This window comes from Callospermophilus lateralis, chromosome 5, assembly GCF_048772815.1.
Source record: "Callospermophilus lateralis isolate mCalLat2 chromosome 5, mCalLat2.hap1, whole genome shotgun sequence".
Lineage (NCBI taxonomy): Eukaryota > Metazoa > Chordata > Mammalia > Rodentia > Sciuridae > Callospermophilus > Callospermophilus lateralis.
Genome location: NC_135309.1, coordinates 27,630,098 through 27,645,129, shown reverse-complemented (window position 1 = coordinate 27,645,129; position 15,032 = coordinate 27,630,098). Strand labels below are relative to the sequence as shown.

The window sequence follows — 15,032 nt, the reverse complement described above, 5'->3', positions numbered from 1 at the left end:
AAAATTATTTAAGATTACCAGCTTTAAACGTAAGTGAAGATATTCTACATGCTGCCACCAGAGGTTGGCTTGATTGCTCTGAAGTAACAACACTTGAAAGCTCCTATTCTTTGAAACTAATTTAAACACATTGAATTGTTGAAAGATTAAAAACCGCAGTCAGCTAATTACACTCTCTCTCATCTCTTATTCAGCAAATGAATCACTTTTCATTACCACTTAGCTGAAGTACATGAATTTCTGCCTAATTAGAAATGTTGTAGATGGAACATTAGCAAGAATGGAGCAGGTCAGGATATCTTTGCGCTTCATTTTTAATTCCTAACAGTAGAGTCTGATAGGAAAGAATAGAGAAGTCATTAAATAATTCTAAATTATTTATAAAAATTACTTTGCCCAAATTATAATTATTTTTTCCTCAAATGGTCTCAAATGTCTAACAGAATAAAAGAAGCAGCAGTTCAACATTGATTTTAATGAACATTTTAATGTTATGTATAACAGAACATTATGAATACAATGGAAACAAAGTTTTATCAATTTAATAAAAAAATTTTCAACATAAAGTGGGGAGGTAATAATCTGATGCCTATATTATAGTATTTATTTTAAAAAATATTCCCAGCTTGAGGTTGAAACATTTAATTTTGCATTCCAAACTCTAGAATCATGATTTTCATGTGAGCTTAATGCAGAATTACAGCAGGAAAACAAAAACATTTTAATTAATTTCCTTTATTTGTCATTAAATCAATAAAATCTTTGACTGCTACAGGTCTCCTTTAATAATATATATTTCAACTCCTCTCTATTGGAACCGTATTGCTAATGGCATATTATATACACTCAAAACCAAAACAAAACAAATACTGTATAAAATCTAAAAGCAAACATTGTTGAGTTCTAACATTTATATTTAACTTAAGGTTTTAATGGATTTTTACCTTTTCAATCTTTTGAAAAGACACAAAAAAGATAAAAAATAAATATTTTTCTCTTTGACTGTTTCTGACTTAAATGATGGCTACAGGGATAAACACGGAAGAAAGCCTTGCCAAGTTAATCACTGCAAATTGTAAATGATGACTGCTGAAAACAAACAAAAAATACTGAAGGTTTTTTATTTCTTCTCTTAAAGGAAACCATAGAGCAGTCCTGAAAAAAATATTTTTCCTAGTTCTGCGCAGGATAATTATAGCAGAAGACATGAGAAAAGTTCCATAGCTATCACCAATTGCTTAAAGAGATTTTGTTACAATAAAAATTTGGATAGTATAATAGCAGTGTTGCTGGAACATTAGCAAAAGTATATACATTCCAGTTACCTTTGATTTAGCCATAATCACATATGTATGCCTTTTTTTGGACAAAAATATATATTTTTATAAAAAACTGATCATCCAACTTTAATGATTTCATATATGGACTCAAGAGTGGTAGTAAAAGGAACAGACCCAATTATGACAAGGCGATTCAGGGACAGAAAAATCAAGTTCCTCAGGAAAAGAAAAGTATAAAATTAGAGATTCAGCCCTACTGCAGTCTCTCCACAAATTATGTTACTGGGCTTTTCAATTTATAAAGGCTTTCAATGGTCTCATCACCCGATTTGTGGTCTATCCTCACTGGGAAAAATGACTGCCTCAACTGAAGTGCTTCTGCTTGGCCTTTGAAACACTAGATATTTCACTTTTATAAAATAGCCTTTTTGGTTCTTTATGTAGGTTTACTTCAATTAATTCATAAAAGAAAGGGGAATTTGTTAGCATTTTCCATCCCAACATCACCTATCTGCACAGCTAAAAATTCTTCATTCAATCTGCTTCTTTACAATTTCTTATTTGCTAAAGTTGGCGAAGTTTGCAAAGGCATCTTGCTTAGGTTGCACAGTTCCAGAAGTCATGGCTATGTTGGGCATGCCCATTCCCATAGTGCCTGTTAAGCCCATCCCAGCAGTTGACATCCCTATGTTCATGTTCATGCCCATCATGCTCTGGTTCATAATTGGAGTATTTCCAAGAGGGGCCATTCCCATGGTGCCAGTCATCACGTTGGGCATACTCATAGGCATGGGTCCCCCCATTAAAGGGTTAGTTTGTGGCCGGACAGGAAGCATGTTTGATGGAGAACTGAGATTCACAGCTCCAAAACTTTGAGTCATCACATTAAGAGGCTGCTGCATATCTACCAGAAGAAAAAAGAAGAACTTTACCAAACGAATTCTTAGATTCACAGAAAAATACAATGCTTGAGGCAGTCCTGGCAGCAGGGAAAAAGATTACCAGTACACAGAGAAGTAGAATGTGTTGATGGGACTTAACTTACTCTGCTGCTGAATCATTGTATTGAGCGATGGCTGCTGGGGTTTGGAAGGCTGCATACCAGGTAGTAAGTTGTCCAGGCTGATGTTTACACTGGGGTCAGACCAAGTAGAAGGCAGGGTTTTGCTGACTGACTTCTGGACCATATCTGTATTCTGATTATAGAGAGGATTAGGCTTCTGCAGCACTGTGCTAACATTTTGCAAAGGCTGAAAAATAAAAAAGATGCTCTAAAAATTAAGCATCTGTTCTATAAAGATTATCAGATGGCAATTTAATCACAATAATGAATTTCTAAAACCAAAAGAACCACAAATGTTTTATGTTATTGTCTTCAGTACTCTGAATCATTAGCTTTCTAAACAGGTCCTTCTAATGTCTCAATTAGCTCTGGGTTCAAAAAACCCAACAATATATCTACACTAACAATTATTCTCCCATAACCCAAAGTCTAGAAGCCATCAACAATATATCTACACTAACAATTATTCTCCCATAACCCAAAGTCTAGAAACCACATCCCTGGCAAATCCTCAGAGCAACTACCAACTCCAGGTTAGCTTTGAGGAAATACACAAGTGGAAATTTATTCTTAGAAAACATAATTCAGGTTATGATTTCTCAAGTTATAAAAGGTAAAGCCATTTTAACAGCAAATTATATTTCACATATCCTGGCTGCCATTTCCCTGCTCTGTGCATATTTCTACTAACTGAAGTGCATAACTAGTGGAATTTGATGTACACATGGACCAATTTAGGAGCAAGGAGAAATTCAGGAGAAAGAAGCAGAGATGCCAGGTAGTTACAAAGGATAATTATGAACAGAATAGGAAAAAAAGGAAAGGTCTAGGAACAGGAAGAATAATTAAAAAATGGACCAACATAAAGACATATAACATAGTTATTATTACCACTGCAAATAAAGCAGACTGGCTTTATGCTTAAAACACGTGTTAAGGCTGATTTCTGATATATGCAGCAGTTACCCTTCTGCTTCTTTCTTCTTTTCTTTCATCCTAACACCCAAAAGAGGAAATTCTCACGTATTACAATGAGTAATTAGTATTATAAACAGATATTCTCAATACCTTGAGTCAAAAATAGTAAGTTCCTGGTAAAACTGAAAAACTTTTTTTACAACCCTGCATTTGTATAAATTCTAAGTTGATAATAAGTAATTTAGATTTAACTACATAAAGTGAATTAAGCTCCCCTTTTAATAACAAAAACCAAAGGAGGAGCCTTATAACATTTATAAAATGGAGAGCAGGCTCAGAATAGGGAAAAACTTTTACCATTCGAGAACACGACTTTCTACGTTAGCAACGATTGTTTAAAACAATGATACTTCCAGAACATAACCAGAAATTTAACAAGAGAATGTTTGTCATGGGTGAAGCAACATAATGTATTTTTCTTAAAAACAAATTTTAAACACAACTAAATACCAATTTTTACAATTCAATTAATATTCTGAATTTTCTTCCTCTGGGGAAGACACCATGTTTGGTTTTACAGGGACTATGAGTGAGAAGGTCTTGCTTTCTCCAACCTGAATGACTATACTAGGCAAAAGAGTATAAAGTAAATGCAATGTGTAAAGCCCCCCCCACACACACAAACACACCCACACACACGGCTTATTTTTTCTCACACTATCCTATAATTAGAGTATCTCGAAGATTAGAAATCATAATTTCCCAGGGAAGCAGACAACTTACCTGTGACCTCGACATGGGCAAACCAAGTCCTACAGCATTAGTGCTCATCAAAGAGAAATTCATACTCTGGGAAGATGTCATGGTTGCTTGGGATGAGCCCATAAGATCAAACAGATCTGAAGAATTTGAGGCAGCTGGAGGTGGGCCTAAAGCTGGTTGTGAGCCACTGACAAGTTCCACTGCTGGCTGAGAGGTACTGCCGAAGAGTTCGCCACTGGAAGGAACAGGCCCTGATGGGGCTTGGTTGAAGGCACTCCAGTCACCAAAGTCTCCATTCCCACTTGTTGCAGTTACTAAGACAAAAAGAACCACAAGGGTAAGAAACTCTCTGAAATGCACTGAACAAACTTATATAACATCTATGAACTGAAACTAATTAGAACTGATCGGAGTCCATCCTGATTAACATCTGCAGGTACTGTCTCCATCTGGACGTTATTCTTTCTCATGAATATTACACGAGTGTTAACAAGGTGGCAAAGAAAAAAAATTAAACTTCACATATAAAGTCCTGCAGGTCTGAAGGTGACACAGGAAATTACCATAAAAACTTCCTTTCAACCAAGTTTGCGTATCAAATCTATTTCCAGCTGAACAGATAAGATCCAGTCTGGGACTTGAAAAAGCAAGAGAAAATTCTAAACTGGTTAAATTTTTTGCTGACAGCTACAAAATGTTCAAGTGAGGAGACACTCTGTAAAATCAGAGAACTCAACTTACTTCACTTACTGTTTGGAAAGGTTCAAGGAGAAATCTTTTATTTGTCATGTTTTAAACCTCAAATTCATAAGATTAAATTTCTTTAAAAAGTATGGAGGGAAGGCTGGGCCATCGTAGCTCAGTGGTTAGAGCACCCACTTTGCACGTGTGAGGCACTGGGTTCGATCCTCAGCACCACAAAAAAATAAAAAGATATTATGTCCAACTACAACTAAAAAAAAAAAATTCAGGAAAAAACAACAGTATGAAGGGAAAAAACTTAAAGGCTAGTGTTAAGAAATTCTCATTTGACTATGCTTATATTAATACCACAAGGGCCATAGTCATGATATAGCTGCTAGTACATTTCTTGGCTTCAGATGAAAATGTCCAATGTATTTAAATATAAAGGGCGAAAGGGAAACTCATGCTAACATTAAAACAGAAACAAAATGCTACCACTATATTTCAAAGTATAATTATGAATCTGAAGTTGAATACAATAAAAAATTGACAGGTTAACTGCTAAGACTGTAGTGGTTGAAAGCACAGATTTTATACCTTACTAGCTATGTGACCTCTAGCAAATTACTTACCTATCTGTGCTTTCCCTTTTAAATCTATATTGTAAATATTAAATAATTTAACATACACTAAGTGACACCTAAGATTGTTGTTGTGACTCTGAATTTACTGTCCAAGTCCCGGTGAGGGCCAAGGCACTGCACTCTCTCTTCTTTGGGCATGCCATATGAAAGTGTAAGTCATGCTTCTGTGAAGTCTGCATGTGTAATATTAACTATCTGGAATACAATTATTATAAAGGCAGGTGATACTTTTTAAAAAATTGTTTTAAACTAGGCAATCCTGAATCTAAGTAAATGAATTTTTCCAAGAAAAGAACAAAATGGATAAATATTAGTAATGAAGTTGAAAAAGCAGAAGGAAAGAATAAGCTACATAAAAACTGTCATCTTAAAGTGAATGGTATGTATTCCAAGTTAATTAACACCATCTCCTTGCAGTCTACGTTCATTTACAACTTTGAGATACATTTTGTCTAGCTTATAAGGTAACCAACCACTGCAATACTATGTCTCATTATGCTAAATATCAAAAGAGAACAATAACACAAAGTCTTTAAAATTATATTCTTCTATTACCATATTAAAATGTAAGCACCCTCAAAAGAGAAAACAATCACTTAAAAACTCCAAGCTCTATCAACAATTTAATACAAGAACTGGGCTAATATTCATTAGTTCAGGGTTCTACTAAAGCTTGTCTTTGATCTTTACAAAACCGAAGACATTTAGAGTTTTACAATTAGTTCTATATATATTAAACAATTTGAGCTCATTTAAGTTAAGCTGCTGGATAAATGTGAACTTTATGCTGATTTTCTATTTGCTTGATCTATAATAAAGCAGTATATAAATAAAAACTGGGGCAAAATATGTTGCCCCATCTGAAAACTCAGTATTTGAGATGATTAATCATGAGAGGAAGTGATTTCTAGTGGGGCATATACTGTTCAGAAATGATTAATCATTGTTGCAACAGTTTCAGCCTCCTGCACAATGGTGATCAAGTTATATTAATCAAATGCATACAGATGAAGAGATGCATCACTTAGGCAACATTAATATATTCAAATTATTTGCATAGTAGGCAAATTTATATACATAAAAACTTTTGAGAATTACAAAGGGAGTCTGTAAAATTAGGGCAATGTTTATCTTCTGCTTTGATTTGCCTAAAGTAAGGTATCAAACTTTAGAAGGCGCAATCACACTTCCAAAATAAAGCAGTTAATTACTCAATAATTCTGGTTCCTGGGCAGTACTTGGAATTTACAAAAGTAGGCTATAAAAATAACCCCAAACCACATTAAAAGCTATGCATTTTTCTTCCTACCTCCTTAGGAACCTAAATCAGACATTACTAAATATAAATTTTAACACAGCTTAACAGCAAGACTAATTTACCTGTAATACATAGTAAAACTAACTCAGTTACATTTTTCCTTCCTGTCTCACCTCATGTTTAAAATTTTCATAGGTAAATTATTAAATATTTTCTTGTAGACTGTCCAGTTTTATAAAACAACCCTTCACAACCTACAGGAAAAAAAACAGTTAATAATGAGCTGAGTCTCTATTCTATATATTTATATAGACATTACTTTATCCTTTAAAGAACTGTGACAAGTAACATTATTCCTAGTTATACTATTATTAATTTTTTGCAGTAGTGGGGATGGAACATAGGGGTGCTCTACTACTGAGTTACATCCCGAGCCCTTTTTCCAATTTTTAATTTTGAGACAGGGTCTCACTAAGTTGCCTGAGCTGTCCTCAAACTTGTGACCTTCTTGCCTCCACCTGCTGTATTGCTGGCTAACAGTTTCAGAAAGTTGCCTGACTAGTCCATTTCAGAAAGTTGGTATATTTCATACCTGAAAAATTACATAAACTAAATATATATCATATTATTTATGTTAAAAACAGATTATTTATACTTATTTGCCCCCCACCCCCCCAACTAAAAAACTTACATATGCATATGGGCATTTTTTTAAATGTATACCTTAGTATCCAGCCAAATGAACTCTTTCGGAACATTAAAGACAATGGCCTAATAAATTACCTTGTGAATTGGTTATTTGGGAATTATGAATTTTAAATATGATAAGGATAAAAACAACAATAAAAGCTGACCGTAGGGAAGAGAGCTTTGTATTGATAACCTTTTTACCCACCCGGATGTCTGGCCAATCAAACCATCTCGTACCTTGGGAGGGAAAATTGCCTGATGCAGCAGCTGAGCCAAAATCAGCAAATCCCCCGAATAAATCAGCTGATCCTCCTAGAGGTTAAGAGTAAGGAAAAAGTTAAACTGGTAGAATCAGAGAACACTGTGTGCAATTCCCGAAAGCTTCCTCAGCACCACACAACAATAATACAATGGTAAAGGCCCCAAGCCCCAGGCCAGAAGCTACTGGCTGCCCTAGGCTTTCCTCACATCAGGTTTCCTCTAAACTAGCACTCTCAGGCCTCAGGCCAGTAATGTGGTAAGACAGCACACATTACCTTGTGGTTAAGGTATCCCTCACCCACATTTCATAAGCATTATGAGGACAAGTGGTTTATGCACTCAACTATGTTCTCTGTTAAAATCTTCCCTGGGATGCTTAAAACTGAGTAAGATTATTATTATTAGGGAATAAGATATCCACACATGGAAGTGAAATGCACAACACCTGAATGGACTTGGAGAGTTTTTAAAAGGTGATCTGAAGGGGCTGAGGATGTGGCTCAAGCGGTAGCGTGCTTGCCTGGCATGCGTGCGGCCAGGGTTCGATCCTCAGCACCACATACAAACAAAGATGTTGTGCCTGCCGATAACTAAAAAATAAATATTAAAATTCTCTCTCTCTCTCTCTTTAAAAAAAAAAAAAGGTGATCTGAAGACAGATTTGAGACACTGGGGAAATTAAAATAAAGTCTGTATATCAAACAGCACTGTTGTTTTAATGCTATAGGTATAATCATATTATTATTATAAAGAAGAATGTCCTTGCAAGGAGAAATAAAGTGAAGTATTTTAGGGGCAAAATGTTATGGTGTTTGCAACTTTCTTTCAAATGGTACAGAACAAGTAGCATTTAATAAACAAAAGAATCAGAGTAAGAAAACAGTGAAATTTTCCGTATGTTCAAAAACTTTTTACATTAAAAGGGGAAAAGCTCTAAGTTGATTTGTTTAAAAAAATTAACTTAAACAGATACAGGGAGAAAAACCAATGTAATAATCTTAGTAGACTATTTTTCCCCATTGTTTACTCCATAAAAGAGTAAATACTTTTTTTGGGGGGGGTACTAGATTGAACCCAAGGGAACTCAACCAGTAAGCCACATCCCCACCCTGTTCTCTTTTTATTTTGAGACAGAGTCTTGCTTAGTTGCTTAGGGCCCAAGTGTAAATACTTGTATTTTTTTAACGTATGGAAAAAATAACCGTTTTTTGCTACTACTTCTAAATCGGTATTTTTGTTTGTTTGTTTATTCTTAATTTTGGTAGTGCTGGGGATTGAGCCCAGGGTTTTGTACATGTGAGGCAAGCACTCTACCAACTGAGCTATATCCCCAGCCCCTTAAATTAGTATTTTTAGAGTGACAAGATCCCAATCATGTCTGCAAATCAATCTATCTGTACACATCACATTTTTATCCAAGTTTTATTTATAAACACTACATGGATAAAAGTATTTCCTTTTATCTACAATTAGAGCAATATTTCAAGTTTTAATATTTCATTTTCTCCAATTCAATTATCAAGAAAATAGTCAAAAATCTAAAGCCCTAAGTAGCTGTCCTTACTTTTGTCTGTCCTTAAAGATTTCACCTCCCAAAGAGTCACAACCTTAGAAGTCTAGTGCAGCAGTTCAATTATGGTGCTTTTAGTGTTATGTGAACATTATATAGGTTACATCACAGCTGCTTAGCCTGCAGTGCTTAGAAACTAGCCAGGTGGGACTGGAACATCTGGGCTGCACTCAAACACCACCAGGGACAGTTTTCAACATCTGGTGCCATTTCTGAATTGTCTTATCGCTGCAAGACATTCTGCCCCATCTGCTACACTCAACTGGGTTAATTAAACTAGAACCATCTCCCTTTCTTAATAAATGGCCAGCAGTAATAAAAGGAACAAATCAGTTTCTGATAGATGTATATATATTTCTTTTTAGTGCACATTTACTGTAGTCAACCATCAGCAGGCATAACTAATTCCTCATTCCTCATCCACATTACAAGTGCACTTGCTCACGTATACATTCTCACTCACCAGTGAACCATAGGTTCCACACTCCAACTAACACTACAGCTCATGCCTACAGTTTAAAGAATCTAAAAGATAATATCAGAGGGATTTAGTTTTCTTTTCCTTAAAGGTACATACATCATGATAAAATGTGATGAGTACAAAAGACCAGTGAGCTAGACGTTAAAAACCAATAAACAAGTACGATATTAATAAGAACTAACAGGGAAATGAATGTTGCAAACAGTTGCTGCTTAATATTCATGTTTGTTTTCTGTAATGTTCCTTCATGTTAAAAACACTGATCAAAGTACACTGTTGGGTAACAAGATGGTAGTTAATCAATTACTGTAACATTAAGGGACTTGAAAATTGGAGATTATTTTAATTTGCTTCATCCAGAAAGGCAGTGAAAAAAACTAGTAATTTATTCTATCAAACAAGTAGGGGTTTTCAAATCTTAACTAGTGTAAGCTATAAAGAAAATTCATGTTGCAGATAAAAGAACAGAATATCACTGATCACAACTTAAAAACTGGGTAAGATTTATTTATTTTACTTTCTGGATTTAATAGTTCAGATAAATATCTATCTACATTTTGTTTATTCTGCTGCTCCACCCTCTTCCAACTACATGGAAATAATTTTTTTTATTCATAACTTATTTACAGTAAATATAATTCCCCCTCACCCATACTACAGGGAATTTGATTTCAACATTATTAATTTAAGAATATTGGGAGTAAATAATGAAAACATGCACATAGCTATTTTACAAAAAGAAGCCACTTTTCTTTGACAGAGATTTGACTTTTATTTCTCCAATCTTTTCAAATACCATGTTATGCTTCAATTAGTACTTTATATAAGGTGATCTTTGAAAATTGTCTCAAAAATTAAAACTCTATTTAGGAAAAGTTTCTCTCCTAGGAGAAACGTATGATACTCATACTAGTGTTTTAAATTCAACAGAAAACTTTTATGACCAAGCATTTTCCCCAATAACATCTATCTAAGGAAATGTACATCAAAGATTCTACCAAAACTGCTGCATGTGGAAGACTGCTAATTTTCACAGGAGCCATCCTTCAAGATTCCCACATGAGAGCTGTCATTATAAATGAACCATTTCCATCTGCCTTTTCAGGGCAGCAAGGAGGTTATTTACAATCACCAGCTGGGAACATGTATTTTCCAAAGCAATACTGTGAAGAAGAAAAATATGGCTAGACAGAGCAGCAACTAGAAATGGAAATTTTCTCTAACAAAGAATTTAATCTGGATTACATTAAAAAAAAACTTTTGCATGAAGAATTCTTATACAAAACTAAAATAAACAGTGAAATGCAAAAAAATCACATAAATGATAAATTATACATAATCCACAAGAACTTTTAAAAAAATCACTAAGGATAAATACCTCCAACAGAAAAAAGGAACAAAGGACATGAATAGGCAAGTCACAATTAGTATATAAATATACAAAAAGTGTTTAAATTCAGTTATCAGATAAATGCAAAATAATATGAAATATTATTTTCTTCTTACCAAAATGGAAATGTTACTTTGCTCATAAATTCAGTTATCAAATAAATGCAAAATAATATGAAATATTATTTTCTTCTTACCAAAATGGAAAGTTTTAAGAAGTGCTAGAATGTCACTTTGTTCATAACAGTGAAAAATTTGGAAACAAAAAAACCTAATGTCCAGAAAATAAGGAATTGAACATATGATTTAAGATACAAAGCAATGAAAAGTTCTATAAAAGAATGCATCATCATAAGGAAATGGTCATGAGAGCTTGGGTCAGAAACACTTTACAAAAAATAAAAACAAACATTATCCAGAAGGCTGTAAAGACCTGTCACACAATAAATGCTTACAAGAGGTTTTGACTAAAATACAGAAATTGTATTTTAAAAAGAAAGCTCACTAAAGTAAATAGTTTATGAATCTAAATTAGAATGAAGCTCTTGTTTTCTACGTTTTTAAAGTGGGCATGTATTACCTTGAATAATCACTGAAAAGAATGTAAAAAAAAAATGATTTTTTAAAATTAAACTTGGCTTTAAACTACACATATGACCCCCACCCAAATTCTAATATAATTTGGGTACTGAGGATGTAGCAACATGATTCAAAGTCACGTAATAGTGATTATGGAGCCAGGTGAGGTGGCACACACCTATAATCCCATCTACTCAGGAGGCTGAGGCAGGAGGATCCCAAGTTTGAGGCCAGTCAGGGCAACTTCATGAGACCCTGTCTCAAAAGAAGAAGAGCTGGGGATATAGCTCAGTGGTAAAGTGTCCTGGTTCAATCCTCAGTGTGTGCGGGAATGGCGGGTGTGAAGTGACTACTGAATTCAAAGCAAATGGTCCAAATGTAACAAAAATATGGATTAATGTATTTTAATTCTTTAAAATTTTTTAATTAAAAAAATTCAAAACCTATTGCAAGGTATGTTCTTCTAGCTGTACCAATTATGGTGTATTATCTCTTCAACCTCATTTATGTTATGAGAACTCTCTTACGTAGCAGCAGTATGTTAACCAAGACTTAAATTCCTTAATTACAAAGGGACAAAGAACACAATTTGGATTTATACTAAAAAAGACACGGAATGATTTTGGCCTTCTATTTCTAATTGGCTTAATTTCTAGTTACTTCATTATTCATTTCTTAAAATGTTTAGAAATGAACTATATTTAAGACCCACCAAAACATCATTTAAGTACAGATTTTAAAAGAACAAACATCACTACAATGAAACATTTATCAAGATCATCTCAGTAAATCTTGATGGTTAGGGTTCACATATGTTCTTTTAAATTTAGTAAGATATTCTACAATAATTTTTACCAGATATAGTTTTGAAGATACCAACAATAAGGATGAAATAACACATTAAAAAAGAAAAGAAAAAAAATCTGAGCATTTTCTCAAAGGAGATATTTATCTGATGAGTGGTACAGATGCCATATCTGCTTAGCTTTACAGTTTGTGCCCATATTACTTGCATGATGGTACTATTATAAATATGGGCACATCTGGTAAATGACACCCAAATGACATACCAAACAGCAATGTTAATATGGTAGATTTCTTAAACCTTCTCATGTAGGTGCTAAAGATTTAATATCCAATTTCCTTTTACTGCAGAATTCAATTTAAAATATACTATTAAGGTATATAAATAGAAATGAGGTCACTAAATTTATGTACTGAATGAAGGGGATCTGCAAAAACTAGTTACACGTAGTGTTTCAAATAGAAGATAACTTTAAAAAATACTCTGATGTCAATTCACATATAGTTGCATTTTAGAGATATTAAAGTAAATTAAACTTATAAGGCAAGAAACCTTCCATGGATTTCATTTAAACTTAGTCTCAATTACTGTACGACTGACTAATAATTGCTACTTCTATTTAATTAGTTAATCTACTGTTTGCATCAGAGGAGAAAAACCACTCAAAGGTTTCTTGCCAAGCAAAAGAAGCATACTGATATTTAAAAATTCTCTCTGTTCAAAGACATCTTGGTACCATGGAGAAAAAAAGTTACATCTACTCACTGGACCGTCCTAGTTAATTCTTCTCTGACTGCCCCATTAAAACTTACCATAGATGCATGAAAGGGGCTCTTTATTATTGCATGCCAGAAAATTAAAAATAAATGATATTCTGTGACACTATTTCTATATTATATAACTACATGCCAACTATCAGTTAATAAACAATTCAAATCTTGAACATGTAAAAACATCACAAACTGCTAAAATAAGTAATGCGGTTGTTTGTAATCTTGGATTACAGTCTAATAAAGGTTAAAGAACAATTTTAGAAACAGTTACAGAAAAAAAGTGGAAAGGAACTGAAGGATCTCAGAAACCAGGGTGAACCACAAATCCTTTAAGTTCATACTAGTTCAAGTTTTATGACAGCAAGCAGGAAGGAGAAAATAACAGGAAACTTAATTACGTGTACCAATGCATTAATGAAAAACAATTTCCATCATAAATTTAAAACCAATGCAAAAGTTTTTAAACAATTTGGCTTTGAAAAGTCATTACACACAACTGGGAATGAAAGATTTAGTTTATGGACATTAGATATATTCCAATCTTGTTGGTCTACACTTTAATGTAAAATGAACTTTAAATAGGCTTGGAAAGACTTTTTTTAAAAAGAAATTTTATTTCTTAAGCTGTTTTGACTTGTAACCCAATAGTTTATTAAAATTCCATAAGCATCAAAAGCAATAACATAATATTATCAATTTTCCTGGAAACAATTTATCAGGAATTAAATAAAATGTAGCATATAATGGAAATCAAACTGAAGAAGTCATGAATCCCATCTATAAGGAAATTTTGGTAAACTGTTTTGCCACAGTACTCTTAAAACATTTGGCAGGCAGTTAAACACACATTCACACAATGCCCTTTCCTCCAAAGCACTCAGTCTGTTTACAATGAGGCAACTATCTGTGTCTCCTTGATTAATGATCACTTCCTTCACTTGACCTTTCCAAGAGGATAAGAACTCCCTTTCATAAGTGCCCAGACTGGTGTCTCGTTCAATAAATATCTACTGAATAAATGAATAAAAAGACTTAATCTAAACTCCAAGCATATCCAAGCTGTTAGTCAGTAATTTCTTTTTTCATTTTAAATAAACAAAAATCAAAGTAGCAGACTTAATATATTTTTTTCCTCCAAGTTAATCTTAAAAGATTAATAATGGGAACTATAAAGCCTCTAAAATCTTTATCTTGGAAAACTGCAAAAAGGATACCAAATCTCAAAATACCATTTACTATTATTTAGGGAGAAAGCATTGAATCAAGTGTATAGAGCCATTAAAATACAAGTATTACAGTGATTTGAGGATACTATTTTACTCACATTTACTAATTACCACAAAGAGGTTCTACTTATGTCTAAGGACTAGAAAAAGGTATAAAACTGAGTATATTTCTTTTAAGAGCAAACTTTGAGAAATAAATGCATATACAAAAAGATAAACACCAACATGATAGTTCTAAAGAAGAGTAAAGGCCATAGGTGCTAAAGAAAAAAGCAGGGGGAGAGAGTTACCAAATATTTAAATACCATATCTCTTATTTATCCAATTAAACAAGTATCCCCAATTAATGCACAAGGAAAATAAATTTGATTAAAAATTTTATTTTTCAATCCATCTTTTATATAGCATTTTTAAAAAACCAAGGTTACTAAAAAGAAAAAGCTTGTGTGGAAGCTTACCTGTTGACTGGCTGGTGCCATCGAAGAGATCAACAAGGTCACCAGATGACTTGCTGCTAGGCACTGAAATCTGAAAACACACACAGGATTATGTGCTCAGAAAACAAATTTCTACTTCCTTTTCCCCTAAAACCACTTCTACCAATTTCTAATTACAATTTTAAACACAAACACCTGTAAAAAACCATCCT

General features: G+C 33.5%; 1 protein-coding gene across 2 annotated transcripts in view; it reads right to left on the bottom strand.

Annotated features, from left to right (window-relative positions):
• Nucleotides 1-456: 456 nt before the first annotated feature.
• Clint1 (clathrin interactor 1) overlaps nucleotides 457-15,032 on the bottom strand; it is a 62,171-nt gene continuing 47,595 nt past the window's right edge. Inside the window, exons 8-12 of one of the 2 annotated variants that reach the window (XM_076856390.2) lie at nucleotides 14,842-14,911; nucleotides 7,537-7,611; nucleotides 4,045-4,337; nucleotides 2,326-2,530; nucleotides 457-2,184 (exon numbers count right to left, since the gene is read on the bottom strand). In XM_076856390.2, coding sequence (XP_076712505.1) covers nucleotides 1,838-2,184; nucleotides 2,326-2,530; nucleotides 4,045-4,337; nucleotides 7,537-7,611; nucleotides 14,842-14,911 — 990 coding nt within the window. In that variant the 3' untranslated portion in view covers nucleotides 457-1,837. The remainder of the gene's footprint in view (nucleotides 2,185-2,325; nucleotides 2,531-4,044; nucleotides 4,338-7,536; nucleotides 7,612-14,841; nucleotides 14,912-15,032) is intronic. The other variant, XM_076856391.2, reaches the window with a different exon arrangement.